Source organism: Pristiophorus japonicus, chromosome 3 (assembly GCF_044704955.1).
Source record: "Pristiophorus japonicus isolate sPriJap1 chromosome 3, sPriJap1.hap1, whole genome shotgun sequence".
Classification (NCBI taxonomy): domain Eukaryota; kingdom Metazoa; phylum Chordata; class Chondrichthyes; family Pristiophoridae; genus Pristiophorus; species Pristiophorus japonicus.
Genome location: NC_091979.1, coordinates 122,905,952 through 122,922,606, shown reverse-complemented (window position 1 = coordinate 122,922,606; position 16,655 = coordinate 122,905,952). Strand labels below are relative to the sequence as shown.

The 16,655-nt window shown below is 42.5% G+C and overlaps 1 protein-coding gene across 7 annotated transcripts in view; it reads right to left on the bottom strand.

Annotated features, from left to right (window-relative positions):
* osbpl6 (oxysterol binding protein-like 6) overlaps positions 1-16,655 on the bottom strand; it is a 284,725-nt gene that overhangs the window by 8,263 nt on the left and 259,807 nt on the right. For 5 of the 7 annotated variants that reach the window (XM_070875778.1, XM_070875776.1, XM_070875782.1 and 2 more), the window contains 6 exons: positions 15,366-15,444; positions 14,595-14,739; positions 10,807-10,951; positions 8,687-8,813; positions 374-496; positions 79-183 (listed from right to left, as the gene is read on the bottom strand). In XM_070875778.1, the coding sequence (XP_070731879.1) occupies positions 79-183; positions 374-496; positions 8,687-8,813; positions 10,807-10,951; positions 14,595-14,739; positions 15,366-15,444 (724 nt within the window). Of the gene's footprint in view, positions 1-74; positions 184-373; positions 497-8,686; positions 8,814-10,806; positions 10,952-14,594; positions 14,740-15,365; positions 15,445-16,655 lie in introns of those variants that run through there. The other 2 variants (XM_070875783.1, XM_070875781.1) reach the window with 1 other exon arrangement.

Sequence of the window (16,655 nt, the reverse complement as noted above, 5' to 3'; positions counted from 1 at the left end):
AGATAGCAATAATAACTTATGCATAGTTAATTTCTTCTTTGTGAAGAATGTTATTTTTATTTCTTCAAATTCAGTTACCAGAGTGTTGAACTTTCTAATTTACTAAACCCTGGATCCTTTCGCAGTTCCCAGTAGTTCCCATTGCTCATCCAGGATTCTCTCTGATTACCTTCAAAAACTTTCCTGTAAAAAAAAGTGATTTATGTAGCTTTGTTAAAATTACCTACAAATGCAAAATCTCCATCTCTGAAATAACCAATAATGATGACAAATCAGGAGCTAAGCACTGCACACTAGTTACTGCAAATGCATCCTGAAGTGCAACATATAATGCATCTGACATGAGACCAACATAATAACAGTCGATACTCACTTAAAAAATCGTGGCTGATAAACTGTATTGTTTTCTTCCATAAATCTTCTTCTCTCTCTTTGCAATTCCTCTATTCTACACTTCTCAGATGCAGCAGCTTCAGTATTTCCTTCTTCCAAGTACCTAATAAGAAAAGATACAAACTCAGTATTGTTCCTGAATTGAAATTTGAATTCTCTGAAAACTGGAACTTTTAGGACAAAATAACATTACTCTAATGTTTTGTTGGGAATATGCTGGTACATACACTACTAAAGCACAAGGGGGAGCCAGAAACATTAACTATGCTTTTCCATGCAGTGTTTTTATTTTCACAATTTGAATTAAAATAATAAGACAAGTGATCAAGTTTGTGTGCGGTATTCTCTCTGGACAACAACATTTGTTCGGACAAATCTACCCTAATTATTTACATTTCTATTAACTTCAGCAAGAATAATATTGCACTGAAAATCAGCACTGGCTCAGTGGTAGCACCTCTGCCTCTAAGCCAGGTCATGGGTCCACTCCAGGACTTAAGGACATCATCTAATCTATTGCACATAATCAGTGCAATACTGAGGGAGGTACCATCTTTTGGATGAGACAATAAACTGAGGTCCTACCTGCTTACTCATGAAAGATTCCATGACACTATTCGAAGTGGCTGTAACACTGGAACCTCCTGAGGACATGTTTCTTTCAGCAACAACTTGCATTGATATAGCACCTTTAGCATAGAAAACTCCTGAGGTGGCTTCACAGAGGAGGAAAGGAATTCAGAGTCTTAATTGGGGAGTTAAGAGAGGCAACAGAAGGCATAGTGATAGGGATAGAACTTAAGGAGGTTTTTAAACTTTCCATTGGCAGGTAAAACTAATCGCACAATGGGCTGCCTTTAAAGAGGAGATGGTTCGAGTACAGTTGAGATACATTCTCATGAGGGGGGAAAGGTAGAGCAACTAAAGTCAGCGCTCCCTGAATGATGAAAGAAATAGAGAGCAAGATGAAGCAGAAAAAGAGCGCGTATGACAGTTGTCGGGTTGAGAATACAAGTGGAATCAGGCTGAATATAGAAAGTTCAGAGGGGAAGTGAAAAAGAAAATAAAAAGGTCAGAGAGTATGAGAATAGATTGGCAGCTAACATAAAAGAGAATTCAAAATTCTTCTGTAGGCACATAAATAATAAACAGGTAGTAAGAGGAGGGGTGGGGCCGATTAGGGACCAAAAAGGAGACCTACGCATGGAGGCAGAGGGCATGGCTGAGGTACTAAATGAGTACTTTACATCTGACTTCACCAAGGAAGAAGATGCTTCGAAAGTCATAGTGAAAGAGAAGGAAGTGGGGATACTGGATGAGATACAAATGGATAAAGAGGTACCAGAAAGGCTGTCTGTACGTAAAGTTGATAAGTCACCAGGACCGGATGGGATGGATCCTCGAATGCTGAGAGAGGTTAAGGAGGAAGTCGCTGAGGTACTAGCCATAACATTCCAATCCTCTTTAGATACAGGGGGTGGTGCCAAAGGACTGGAGAATTACAAGTGCTACACCCTTGTTCAAAAAAGGGTGCAAGGATAAACCCAGCATCTACAGGCCAGTCAGTTTAACCTCAGTAGTGGGGAAGATTTAAGAAATGATAATCAGGGACAAAATTAACAGTCACTTGGACAAGTGTGGATTAATTAAGGAAAGCCACCACGGATTTGGTAAAGGCAAATGGTGTTTAACTAACGTGATCGAGTTTTTTTTACTGAGAAAACAGAGGGGGTTAATGAGGGAAATGTGGTTGATGTGGTGTATATGGATTTCCAAAAGGCATTTGATAAAGTGCCACATAATAGGCTTGCCAGCAAAGTTGAAGCCCATGGAATAAAAGGGACAGTGGCAGCATGGATAGAAAATTGGCTAAGTGACAGGAAACAGAGAGTAGTGGTGAACTGTTGTTTTTCCAGACTGGAGAAAGGAAAGTGATATTCCCCAGGAGGTGGTACTAGGACCACTTTTGTTCTTGATATATATTAATGACTTGGGAGTACAGAGCACAATTTCAAAATTTGCAGATGACACAAAACTTGGAAGTATAATAAACAGTTGAGGAGGAGTGTTAGACTTCAAGACAGACAGGCTGGCGAAATCGGCGGAAACGTGGCAGATGAAATTTAACGCAGAAAAGTGCGAAGTGGTACATTTTGGTAAGAAGAACGAGGACAGGCAACATAAACTAAAGGGTACAATCCTAAAGGGGGTGCATGACAGAGAGACCCGAGGGTATATGTGTACAAATCATTGAAGGTGGCAGGGCAGGTTGAGAAAGCAGTTAAAAAAGCATACGGGATACTGGGCTTCATAAATAAAGGCATAGAGTACAAAAGCAAGCAAGTTATGATGAACCTTTATAAAACTTTGGCCTCAACTGGAGTACTGTGTCCAATTATGGGCAGCGCACTTTAGGAAGGATGTGAAGTCTTGAGAGAGGGTGCAGAAAAGATTTACGAGAATGATTCCAGGGATGAGGGACTTCAGTTGCCTAGATAGACTAGAGAAGCTGGGATTGTTCTCCTTAGAGCAGAGAAAGTCGAGAAGAGATTTGATAGAGGTGTTCAAAATCATGAGGGGTCTAGCCAGAGTAGATAGAAAATAACTGTTCCCATTGATAGAAGCATAGAAAATAGGTGCAGGAGTAGGCCATTCGGCCCTTCACGTCTGCACCACCATTCAATAAGATCATGACTGATCATTCGCCTCAGTACCCCTTTCCTGCTTTCTCTCCATATCCCTTGATCCCTTTAGCCGTAAGGGCCATATCTAACTCCCTCTTGAATATATTCAATGAACTGGCCTCAACAACTCTCTGCGGTAGGGAATTCCACAGGTTAACAACTCTCTTGAGTGAAGGAATTTTCTCCTCATCCCCGTCCTAAATGGCTTACCCCTTATCCTTAGACTGTGTCCCCTGGTTCTGGACTTCCCCAACATCGGGAACATTCTTCCTGCATCTAACCTGTCCAGTCCTGTCAGTATTTTATGTTTCTATGAAATCCCTTCTCATTCTACTAAACTCCAGTGAATACAGGCCCAGTCGATCCAGTCTCTCCTCATATGTCAGTCCTGCCATCCTGGGAATCAGTCTGGTGAACCTTTGCTGCACTCCCTCAAAAGCAAGAACGTCCTTCCTCAGATTAGGAAACCAAAACTGAACACAATATTCCACGTAAGGCCTCACCAAGGCCCTGTACAACTGCAGTAAGAACTCCCTGCTCCTATACTCAAATCCCCTAGCTATGAAGGCCAACATACCATTTTCCTTCTTCACCGCCTGCTGTACCTGCATGCCAACTTTCAATGACTGATGTACCATGACACCCAGGTCTCGTTGCACCTCCCCTTTTTTCTAATCTGCCGCCATTCAGATAATATTCTGCCTTCGTGTTTTTGCCACCAAAGTGGATAACCTCACATTTATCCACATTATACTGCATCTGCCATGCATTTGCCCACTCACCTAACCTGTCCAAGTCATCCTGCAACCTCTTAGCATCCTTCTCACAGCTCACACCACCACCCAGCTTAGTGTCATCCGCAAACTTGAAGATATTACACTCAATTCCTTCATCTAAATCATTGATGTATATTGTAAATAGCTGGGGTCCCAGCACTGAGCCCTGCAGCATCCCACTAGTCACTGCCTTCCATTCTGAAAAGGACCCATTTATCCCAATTCTCTGCTTCCTGTCTGCCAACCAGTTCTCTATCCACATCAGTACATTACCCCCAATACCATGTGCTTTAATTTTGCACACCAATCTCTTGTGAGATCTTGTCAAAAGCCTTTTGAAAGTCCCAACTACACATCCACTGGTTCTCCCTTGTCCACTCTACTAGTTACATCCTCAAAAAATTCTAGATTTGGCAAGCATGATTTCCCTTTCATAAATCCATGCTGACTTGGACTGATCCTGTCACCGCTTTCCAAATGTGCTGCTATTTCATCTTTAATAATTGATTCCAACATTTTCCCCACTACTGATGTCAGGCTAACCGGTCTATAATTACTCGTTTTCTCCCTCTTTTAAAAAGTGGGGTTACATTATAGCTACCCTCCAGTCCATAGGGACTGATCCAGAGTCGATAGACTGTTGGAAAATGATTACCAATGCATCCACTATTTCAAGGGCCACTTCCTTAAGTACTTTGGGATGCAGACTATCAGTCTCCGGGGGTTTATCGGCCGTCAATCCCATCAATTTTCCACACCTAATAAGGATTTCCTTCAATTCCTCCTTCTCACTAGACCCTCGGTCCCCTAGTATTTCCGGAAGGTTATTTATGTCTTCCTTCGTGAAGACAGAACCAAAGTATTTGTTCAACTGGTCTGCCATTTCTTTGTTCCCCATTATAAATTCACCTGAATCTGACTACAAGGGACCTAGGTTTATCTTCACTAATCTTTTTCTCTTCACATATCTGTAGAAGCTTTTGCAGTCAGTTTTTATGTTCCCAGCAAGCTTCCTCTCATACTCTATTTTCCCCCTCCTAATTAGACCCTTTGTCCTCCCCTGATCAATTCTAAATTTCTCCCAGTCCTCAGGTTTGCTTCTTTTTCTGGCCAATTTATATGCTTCTTCCTTGGATCTAACACTATCCTTAATTTACCTTGTTAGCCACAGTTGAGCCACCTTCCCAGTTTTATTTTTACTCCAGACCGGGATATACAATTGTTGAAGTTCATCCATGTGATCTTTAAATGTTTGCCATTGCCTATCCGCCGTCAACCCTTTAAGTATCATTCGCCACTCTATTCTAGCCAATTCATGTCTCATACCATCGAAGTTACCTTTCCTTAAGTTCAGGACCCTCGTCTCTGAATTAACTGTGTCACTCTCCATCTTAATAAACAATTCTATCATATTATGATCACTCTTCCCCAAGGGGCCTCGCACAACAAGATTGCTAATTAGTCCCTTCTCATTACACATAACCCACTCTAGGATGGTCAGCCCTCTAGTTGGTTCCTCGACATATTGGTCTAGAAAACCATCCCTAATACACTCCAGGAAATCGTCCTCGACCGTATTGCTAACAGTTTGGTTAGCCCAATCAATATGTAGATTAAAGTCGCCCATGATAACCACTGTACCTTTATTGCACGCATCCCTAATTTCTTGTTTGATGCTGTCCCCAATTTTACTACTACTGTTTGATAGTCTGTACACAACTCCCACTAGTGTTTTCTGCCCTTTGGTATTCCGCAGCTCCACCCATACAGATTCCACATCATCCAAGCTAATGTCCCTCCTTACAATTGTGTTAATTTCCTCTTTAACCAGCAACACTACCCCACCTCCTTTCCCTTTGTCTATCCTTCCTGAATGTTGAATACCCCTGGATTTTGAGTTCCCAGCCTTGGTCACCCTGGAGCCATGTCTCCGTGATGCCAATTATATCATATTCATTAATTGCTGCCTGTGCAGTTAATTCGTCCACCTTATTACGACTACTCCTCGCATTGAGGCACAGAGCCTTCAGGTTTGTGTCTTTTTAACACACTTTGCCCCTTTAGAATTTTGCTGTAATGTGGCCCTTTTTGCTTTTTGCCTTGGGTTTCTCTGCCCTCCACTTTTACTTTTCTTCTTTCTATCTTTTGCTTCAGCCCACATTCTACTTCCCTCTGTCTCCCTACATAGGTTCCCATCCTCCTGCCATATTAGTTTAACCGCTCTCCAACAGCACTAGCAAACACTCCCCCTAGGACATTGGTTCCAGTCCTGCCCAGGTGCAGACCGTCCGGTTTGTACTGGTCCCACCTCCCCCAGAACCAGTTCCAATGTCCCAGGAAGAGTCGAGAACCAGAGGACACAGATTTAAGGTGATTGGCAAAAGAACCAAAGGCAACATGAGGAAAAGTCTTTTTACGAAGTGAGTGGTTAGGATCTGGAATGCACTGCCTGAAAAGTTGGTGGAGGCAGACTCAATCGTGGCTTTCAAAACAGAATTGGATAAGTACCTGAAGGAAATAAATTTGCAGGGCTACGGGGAAAAGGCGCGGGAGTGGGACTAGATGAAGTGCTCTTGCAGAGAGCTGGCATGGGCTCAACGGGCCGAATGTCCTCCTATGCTGTAACCATTCTATGTTTCTAAAAGCAGATGGAAAAAGAGAGAGGCGGAGGTGTTAAGGGAGAAAGGTCTGGAATGGATCTGAGACAGTTGACAGTTCTTCACTAGTGGTGTATCAGGGGATGGGAAATGTACAGAAGGGCAGAGTCCGAGGCCAATGGAAGGATCTAGGCAATGGATTTCTGGACAAGTTTATGAAGAGTGGCAGTTGTTGGAAAAATAAAGTTTAAAGGAATAAAAGTTTCAGTGGCAGTAGGGGTGAAAGTAAGCAGACACTTGGTGGATAGAATAAGAGTTTAAAGCTCAGCTCTGGCTCAAACCAAATATCTAAGAATACAGAGTTCGGTTCCGGCTGACTGGGCACCAGGAAAGGAAAGAGTGTGTTTTTCTTAGTTTATGCTTCAAGCTGTTTATTATAAATAGAACAAAATTTTTTCCTATGCCAGACACATTTTGGTACTTTCTAGTTTGCTGAGTATTAATTTTGCCAGTTCTTGGGGCAATTCCAGGCTACCAGCATGCACCTGGCCAAGGCCCAGAAATAAGCTGCCTCTCAGGTAGAGGAAACATAAAAGAATAGAATGGAAGAAAATAATAAATCTTACTAAAACAAAGTTTAAGAGCATGATGTAACCCATTGAGGTAATGGTCCGGATTTTGCGATGGTAATGGCGGCAAAACTGTCAGTGTTCGCCATCATTACCCCTCTGAAATTGACTGCAACATCAGGATTTAGCGCATGTGCAGATAAACGAGGTAATCCAGGAATTGCTGTCAGTCATTCCTTGCTTTGCCACAAGTTGCGTTGTGGAACTCCCCAGAGCCAGCAATCAGTTCAAATCACAATGAAGGACGAAATCATCCCCGATTACACTGGAATATCATTGTTTAAACCCCCCCCCCCCGCCCGGCCACTGAGAAAGTTAATCATTGCTGAAAGAAATGTAACTGGGTTTTTAAACTGTGTACTGACTGATGAACAACCATTCTGGCCCTGAAAAACAAATTTCATATTTGCGGAATGTCTAATTTTTCCATTAATATGATTAAGAACTACATGGTTTTTAAAGTAATATACAGGTTGAGCGTCCGAAATCAGGAGTTCCAAAATTTGGAATGTTTCGGAATCCGGACACTGGGCCGATCTGTGGTGGGGTCTTCTGGAAACCAGAAAATGTTCCGAAATCCTGACTTCCCCCCCCCTAGGCGGCCCGACCTTGCCCCGGCCCTCGGTGGCCTGGCCTTGCCCCGGCCCTCGGTGGCTCGACCTCTTCCCCCTTACCTCGGCTGCCAGACCTCACCTACCTTGACCCAGGCAAAGACGTTCCAAAATCCGGAAATACCCGGAATCCAGAACGGCCTCGGTTTGTTTATGGTATTTCTTAATCCTAAGTGTATGTTGCAATCTTTATTTCACTCTCTGTAAAATGTATATAAAGTAAATTATTATCTGTGCATTTTACTTCCTGATTTGCTGTGTGTGAGAATTCTTCAATGCGAGTGGCTGCTTAGCCAGCTTGATGACATCATTGTTGCTGAACGCTTGGGATTCACTTGATTTGGCGCCAGATTCAAACAAGCGTTAGGAGAACTGAAATTCACGCCACAGAGATCGCTAGATCTTGGTGGGCAGCTTTCTTCAAGTTCAGTGATGAGTGCCGTCACTTTGCTGCTGACTGCAAATTACAGGCCCATATTTCAAGGACATTTCCCCAAACGTTACATCCTGTCTTGAGTTTGTCAGGCACCTCTTTAAATCAGTCTTTCATCAAAGCTGAAACATTTTCTGATACTGAATTTCTTTTTTGTGCATTATTTTGCCCCTCCCCATCCCATTGAAATCATCAACAACTGATCTAATCAAATGGAGGAGTTCCCATCTCACTTGTTTGGTGTAGCAGAAATGGGACCGGGGCAGTTCCATCACTGACAATTATATTGCACCTATAGTGGAAAGAACTAAAGATGACAATCAGCAGAATTCTCTCATAGGTCATACAAAAAAGGAAGCTTATGGGTTCCAGTTGAATCAATTCGTAACAGCAGCAGCCATCATTCTTATTTTTCTGATTGGATAGGCCAAGTTAACCACAGTGTATGAAGTACAACTTTCAAAGAATGAGGATTACTCTACCTTTCTGAACAAGCACATCATCCAGCACCTTTGAATTCTGATATTATTTACTCTGAAAATTGTATACTTAATCCTTTTTACCTCTGATCTGGTCTAAATCTGGCATCTGTTGATGGGAGGACCTCTTTCAACACTGGATCCAATTCATTCAGCTCAATAGCAAATCTTGTAAAACCATAATACATGTCGCTGTCCATCGGCATAGAGCCTGTGGAATTAAAAAAAATGTATCTATAACTAAAGTAAAGTACCTTGATATTAGTGACATGCAAGTCTACTGGGATCATACTACCTACATTGCAACTAAATCACTGAGGAGCTAAATATTTATTCTGTTCTCTTCTTCTTAGGCAGTCCCTCAGAGTTGAGGATGACTTACCTTATCATGTTCCACTGTCTGTTACACAACACTAAATGGATCATGGAAGTATCAGGAATAAAGGATTAGTAGCTTTAAATGGTTGGAATCAATTTTAGACAAATTACTTGTTTAGGACCATTTCACTTGCCAACCAATCACAGTGATTTTTTTGTAAATTGAAGCATATCGTTTTGTGTAGCTTTAAATGGTATAAAAAAAAGTCCATATTTTGTTAGTGTTGAACTGTTGATTTGTAGATTGCGTAATATATTTATATAACATTTCTTGTGCATGTCATGTATGTCAAACCTGGTTTGTAAAGCACGCAGATAGTTCTGGTGGAACCCTTGAGCTTTTTAAACATACTTGACATTACTTTAAATGTTTTGAGAATAGGTGTCCATACTTTTCGCTCTCTAAACATTTAAGTTTTCAACCGTTAGACAAGCTCGGCACGTGTTTATCCGGGTAGGCGCTAGCGTTTATCCGGGTAGGCGCTAGCGTTTATCCGGGTAGGCGCTAGCGTTTATCCGGGTAGAGAGGGGAGTGCAGCTTTCTCCTGGGCAGGGCCGTTGAAGTTGCAGCCAGGCAGGAGCTCTCAATGTAAACCCAAAGTGCAGTTACCCATCTCAGACTTGTAGCTGCAGTGTTGATGCATGTCTCTTCTCATTCTTTTTTCTAACTGCTTATTCAACAGTCATATTATTTCCACAATTTTAATTTTCTCCTCACATTCTACCAAAATAAATTCTGTGATACAGCCAACATGACAGTTCCTCATCTGTCCTATAATAAAAACCACAGATAAAGTTTATCACACAATTAATCCATTGAAACAAAAGCTGACTACAAACATGGCTTCATCAACTTTCCACTCCCACAAACAGCATATCATACCTTACCTTGTCTCTCCCTCTCGATCATAGGATAAATTTAGAGGAGAACAGTAGGACCCTATCATACAAGATGAAGCGAGAGGAAGAGAAACCCCCTTGTAAGGGTTAACGGGGAATATGTTGAGTAGCTGGAGGAGTGAAATACTTAGGCAGGGATAGAGACATCTTTGGCTCTGCTCGGAACAAAAGGGACTGTTGCTATTAGGGTTTATTGCATTCATAGAACAGCGTAGCCACTAACTCACCATAACTAATGCCACAGGAGAACTAGTACACACAAAATAATCTCAGGTTTTCAATTTCTATTTACTTAATAGAAACTGTCATGAAGTGGAATTGACTAACAGAGGTAGTGGTATAATTAAATCGTGAACATATAAGCATGTTCCTAAAATAGACTGCAGAGATGTCAGGGGTCATTTTAAACTTAACCTGTCCGGTAGGAATAGGGCAGAATGGGTCAGATGCCTGTTTTGCACCCCACCCAATTTGACACTTCATTGACTTCAATGGAGCCTAAAATCAGGCAGGTTGTAAAACAGGCATCCGGCCAGTACCCACCCTATTCACACGGTTGGGTTAGGTTAAAATTACCTCAATTATTTTGAGTATCCTTCCAGTTTTATTACCACTTATTGAAATGTCAAATTATGTTATTTTTGCTTACCAGTTTCACAAGAGCAATTTACTTGTAAATAATACAGCTGTCCTAAATCACAAAAACACTTGGGGAGCCAAGTCATTACTGTGGAAATTTAGTCTACGCATTGAAACCACAATGACAAATGCTAATAGTGAGGAGGCGGATAATAAGGAGATGGTAGGCTTGAAATAGGATGCATCATCTTGTGCTCTAAATGGCAGTCCTTTGCCATCGCTAATTCATACTCTAGATATTGAACTCTAAAACACGTGCACGATTTATCACTGATCAGTGAATTCACCTGGTCTCCATGTGCATTTGGCAGAGGGTGGAACTCCACAGTACAGCCCTTCGTGCCACTTGCCAAACAGTCGACGTACCACCTTCCCTTCCTGATCCATCACAAATCCTTGGACCTCATTTACATTTGAGCTCCAATAAGTTCCCTTTGCAAATAAAACAAAGAAATATGAGTTATTTGATAACTATATGCTGATATTATATTAGTTCTATTTCTGAAATAAGGCAATCATTTTTCTCCTACAATTGCATATTTCAACTACGTTTCTTTCATTTAACATTACAAAGCAACAAGAAATGCATTAAATATATAAAACACATACCTCAAATATATGTTAGAATTAATGGTATACAATAAGTATCAATAATTACAAGGTTAAAACACTCTTCTTGAATACAAGTTTGGTAAAACTCAGGACCAGAGAAAATTGTTAGAAATGATATGGGGAGAAATGGAAAAGAGAAGATAAAGTAAGCCAATAGGAGACATTTGCACAAGACATTACACACGAAAGAAAAAAAAACATTGCAGGAAAATACACTTATCATAGGCAGTCCCTCAGAATTGAGGAAGACTTGCTTCCACTCCCAAAGTGAGTCCTTTGGTGGCTGAACAGTCCAACATGAGAGCCACAGACCCTGCCACAGTTGGGACAGATATTCATCGGGGAAAGGGGGGGGCGGGACTGATTTGCCGCACGCTCCTTCCGCTGCCTGCAACTGACCTCTTCACGCTCGCAGTGTTGAGATTCGAAGAGCTCAATGCCCTCCCGGATGTACTTTCTCCACCTAGGGCGGTCTTCGGCCAAGGACTCCCAGGTATCAGTGGTGATGTCGCACTTCACCAGGGAGGCTTTGAGGGTGTCCTTGTAACGTTTCCGCTGCTCACCTTTGGCTCATTTGCCATGAAGGAGCTCTGCGTAGAGCAATTGCTTCGGGAGTCTCGTGTCTGACATGCGAACTATGTGGCCTGCCCAGCGAAGCTGATCGAGTGTGGTCAGTGCTTCAATGCTGGGGATGTTAGCCTCGACAAGGACAATGATGTTGGTGCATCTGTCCTCCCAGGGGATTTGCAAGATCTTGCGGAGACATCGTTGGTGATATATCTCCAGTGACTTGATGTGTCTTCTGTACATCATCCACGCCTCTGATCCATACAGGAGGGCGGGTATTACTACAGCCCTGTAGACCATTAACTTGGTGGTAGGTTTGAGGGCCTGGTCTTCGAACACTCTTTTCCTCAGGCGGCCGAAGGCTGTACTGGCGCACTGGAGGCAGTGTTGAATCTCAGCATCAATGTCTGCCTTTGTTGACAAGAGGCTCCCAAGGTATGGGAAGTGTTGAGGGCTGCGCCATGAATCTTGATGACTGGGGGGCAGTGCTGTTCGGCGAGGACAGGTTGGTGGAGGACTTTTGTCTTACAAATGTTGAGCATAAGGCCCATGCTTTCATATGCCTCGGTGAATACATCGACTATATCCTGGAGTTCAGCCTCAGAATGTGCGCAGACGCAGGCATCGTCCACGTACGGCAGTTCAACGACAGAGGTTTGGGTGACCTTGGACTTGGCCTGGAGGCAGCGTAGGTTAAACAGCTTCCCACTAGTTCTGTAGTTTAGTTCCACTCCAGCGGGGAGCTTGTTGACAGTGAGGTGGAGCATGGCAGCGAGGAAGATTGAGAAAAGGGTTGGGGCGATGACGCAGCCCTGTTTGACCCCAGTCCGGACGTGGATTGGGTCTGTAATGGATCTGTTGGTAAGGATCACGGCCTGCATGTCGTCATGGAGCAGGTGAAGGATGTTGACAAACTTTTGGGGGCATCCAAAACGGAGGAAGACGCTCCATAAGCCCTCACGTTGACAGTGTCAAAGGCCTTTGTAAGATCGAAAAAGGCCATGTATAAGGGCTGGCGCTGCTCCTTGCATTTTTCCTGAAGTTGTCATGCTGCAAAGATCATGTCCCCGCAGGGGAAGTTGTGCCCCGCAGGGGACGAAATCCGCACTGTGACTTCGGGAGGAGCTCCTCGGCCAGAGAGAGAAGATGTTTGAGGAGAACTCTAGCGACAAGCTTCCCAGTGGTTGATAGCAGGGAGATTCCCCTGTAGTTGCTGCAGTCGTATTTGTTCCCCTTTTTAAAAATAGACACTATAATTTCTTCTCTGAGATCTCCCGGCATGCTCTCCTCCCTCCAAATGAGAGAGATGAGGTCATGTATCCGCGCCAACAGCATACCTCCAACATATTTTAGCGCCTCAGCAGGAATTCCATCCGCACCCGTAGCCTTGTTATTCGGGAGCTGTTTTATGGCTTTGCCTACCTCGTGCAGCGTTGGGGTTTCACTGAGATGGTGGCGGGTTGCATGCTGCGGGATGGAGTTGAGAATGCTCGAGTCAAAGGCAGAGTCTCGATTGAGGAGATCTTCAAAGTGCTCCTTCCAGCGGTCCCTGACAGCCTCGGTGTCCTTGATGAGTATTTCCCCGTTCTTGGCCAGGAGTGGGGTGGGCCTTGGGAGTTCGGACCGTAAGTGGCCTTGACTGCAACGAAGAATCCTCGCATGTCGTGGCTGTCAGCTAGTTGTTGTATCACCTGCGCTTTCTCCATCCACCACCTGTTCTTTAGGTCCCTGGTTTTTTGTTGGACCTCAGCCTTGAACCGTCTGTAATGTTGCTTTGTAGGTCCCGAGTTGGGTTGTTGCTTGAGGCTCAGAAATGCTCTACGCTTAAGATCTATTAGTTCTTGGATCACCTGATCGTTTTCATCAAACCAGTCCTGGTGTTTTCTGGTTGAGTGACCAAGTGTCTATTCACAGGCACTGGTTATAGAGGCCTGGAGTGCAGACCAAGCGCTGTGGGCATTGAGCATCTCAGGATCATCAAGGCACGCCAGATTGGTTGTGAGGTGCTGGCTGTATAGGGCTCTCTTAGCTGGGTCTTTAAGTGCCCCGGTATTAAACTTTTTTGTGGCACTGCTTCTGCTGTCTCCTCTGCTTTGGGGCTATGTTTATATTGATGATGGATCGGATTAGGCGATGGTCCGTCCAGCAGTCGTCAGCTTCTGTCATGGCGCGGGTGATGCGCACGTCCTTGCAATCCCTGGCTTGGACGATGACATAGTCCAGCAGGTGCCAGTATTTGGAGTGAGGGTATTGCCACGATGCCTTATATTTGTCCCTCTGGTGGAACAGGGTTTTGGTGATGAGAAGTTTGTGTTCTAGACATTTTGTCGGGTAGGATGCCGTTGGAGTTGGATTTCCCTACCTCTCTGCCAATCAAGCCTCCCCAGAGGGCTGTGTCTTTGCCGACCCTGGCACTAAAGTCACCTAGGAGGATCAATTTGTCGCCCATGGGGACGTGGGACATGGATGTCTCGAGGTTGGAATAAAAACCCTCTTTAGCCTACGGTGCTATTATTATACAGTAGCAGTGCTTCTGCAGTCAGCTCTACTTAGTCCTCACCTATCTAATCATTTTCCAATATAGCTTCCTTGGTGTGCAGAATGTGCAATGTTACAACAGTAGTGAGCAGATTGTCAGCATAATGCATAATGCAGCCTCATACTATGCTAAGATCAAGCAAAGCACTTTTAATATCTAATCCAAAGCTGCACTTTATAATTCCATAAGTTTAAAGTTATTGTGCAATAGATCTAAATTGAATAGTTAATGTTTTATAAAGGCACTCTGAGAAACATTTTCACAGGCAGGTTCCATAGAATTATACAATTGTTTTTTGCCCACAATGTACAACCAAAAATAGTCTTTTTGCACAAATGTGAATTTATCTGTATTTACCTTAATGAAGGTCAGTTTACAAATGCACGCATTGTTTTTTGTGTTTCTAATGGTGATTTCTCCATAGTGTTCTATCCAACGTTGCCCACTAAGGATGTTGTGTATGCAGGTGGTAACTTTATTCCATTCAAACTGATCTCCATATCTAAAATTTCAATTATTCTGTATTTAGCAATTATACAACTATATTTAGCTGGCAGTAAAGACAACAGGAAATATAGTACAGACATGTTTCCCTAGTGGCTCAGCAGATAGTTTTTATGCTATACCAGAGTGTGGCAGGATATATGTTCAAAACAGTTTTCCACACACAAAATTCCCAACCTCAGCCAAGGTTTTTGAGAAAGTTGTGAAAATCAAAGAAATCTCTTCACTTGTGTACACTCAATATCACCTGGTTACAGAGAGGTAAGTGGACAAAGTCTTGGAACAGTTTACTGTACACTCTCATCAGACATGGGTGTATCAAGGACACAACACAGGGAAATAAATGTGCAAAAATGGAAAACTGCTTATAATATTAAAATTCAGAGTAAAATTAAAAGTTTTATAAACAGTTATATAACAAAACACAATTTTGCAAATAGATTAAAAAGATAAAGTATAGTTAATATATGGAGTCTGAAATTTCACAAAAAGTACATATTAAACTAACATAGCATTTGGTTTAACAGTAACATTTTGAGGAGGTGACCATTAAACATTTTAAAGCAGTTTACTGTATGTGTCACATGAGTAAATATTTAAACAAAATAAAAAAATTAAACTCACTTAGGTAGTATAACATTCACTCTTCCCATTGGAAGTATTTCCATAGATTTTCCCCAAAATTTATTCTTCCATCTGATATCTAAAAGCAACAGGAAGCTTGATGACAATTAGAATTAAAAGCATATATTTTCTTATAGATCCACATCATTGCATATTAATTTTACACTAAGCCAGAAAATTGATTTGTAACCAAATATTTACATGCCAAGAACTTTATTTATTGCTCACTGACACTACTGATTGAAAGACTGAGCCAGATTTTGCTGTCAAAATAACGGTGAGGCTAATGATGCTCGCTGTTATTTAGGCATAAATGGTACAGCAACTTCAAGAGAGGGGCAGATACACGATTAAATGTCATTAACCAAAAGTTGCTGTCTGAGTTGCGCCGCTCTGTTAGCTTCGCTACCTCACCACTGAGGTGCATTGAATGTCATGAAGTTGCTGTATTTGCACAGTAGGTATGAACTAAGTTCACCATATGAAGTTAAGTCTCATCATTACAAGTGTAAGTACCCTATTAACAATGTGATAATTGTTAATTACTGCCAATCATCCTCTCTGGCACTGAAAATTAACTATTACAGGTATGGAGTCTCATTCCTTCAGATAATGTTGGTGGAGATTTAAAAAATGTAACATTATTTAAAAACTTTTCCTCTGTCCCTTTTTAATCCAATCTTTCTTTCCCTCTCTTTATTTACATGATTTGACATTGAATTCACCCACTCTAATTTACACTTCCTTCTCAATCCTACTGCCATTTATTTCTCAACCTTTCAATCTGATTGGTTATGGAGATGCCCTGTTCACACAGGTCCCAGATCCCGTTTCCCTCGGTGCAATGTTATCAGCTCACACTTTCAGCAACTTAGTGGGCAAAAATCTTCTGGATTGAAGGGTTCAGGGGAAAAATCTAATTAATGGCAGATGCAGTTAGATGCCCTGATACAGCAAAATCTGACACACTTTATAGTTGTAGAATTGGCCATATATAGTTGATAGTTGTTTTTAAAAAGTGTTGAGATTTTATTCACCTCGAACCTCAGATTCAGATGAGCACCAGCAGCAACAAAACCAGGAGGATCAGCAGCCTTCGCCTTACCGACCAGCCGTTCCACAGGAGAGGGGATGAGCACAGGGATGCACCTTGCAGGAGGCTATACCCCAACACAGGGTATATGGGCATAGGATCAGCATCCTGAACACCGGTACCTCAGGAGGCTCAGGCTATCGTGTCAGGTCATGGCAGACATTGTAGCCTGCTGAAGAAGACCTGCTGCCAAGTGG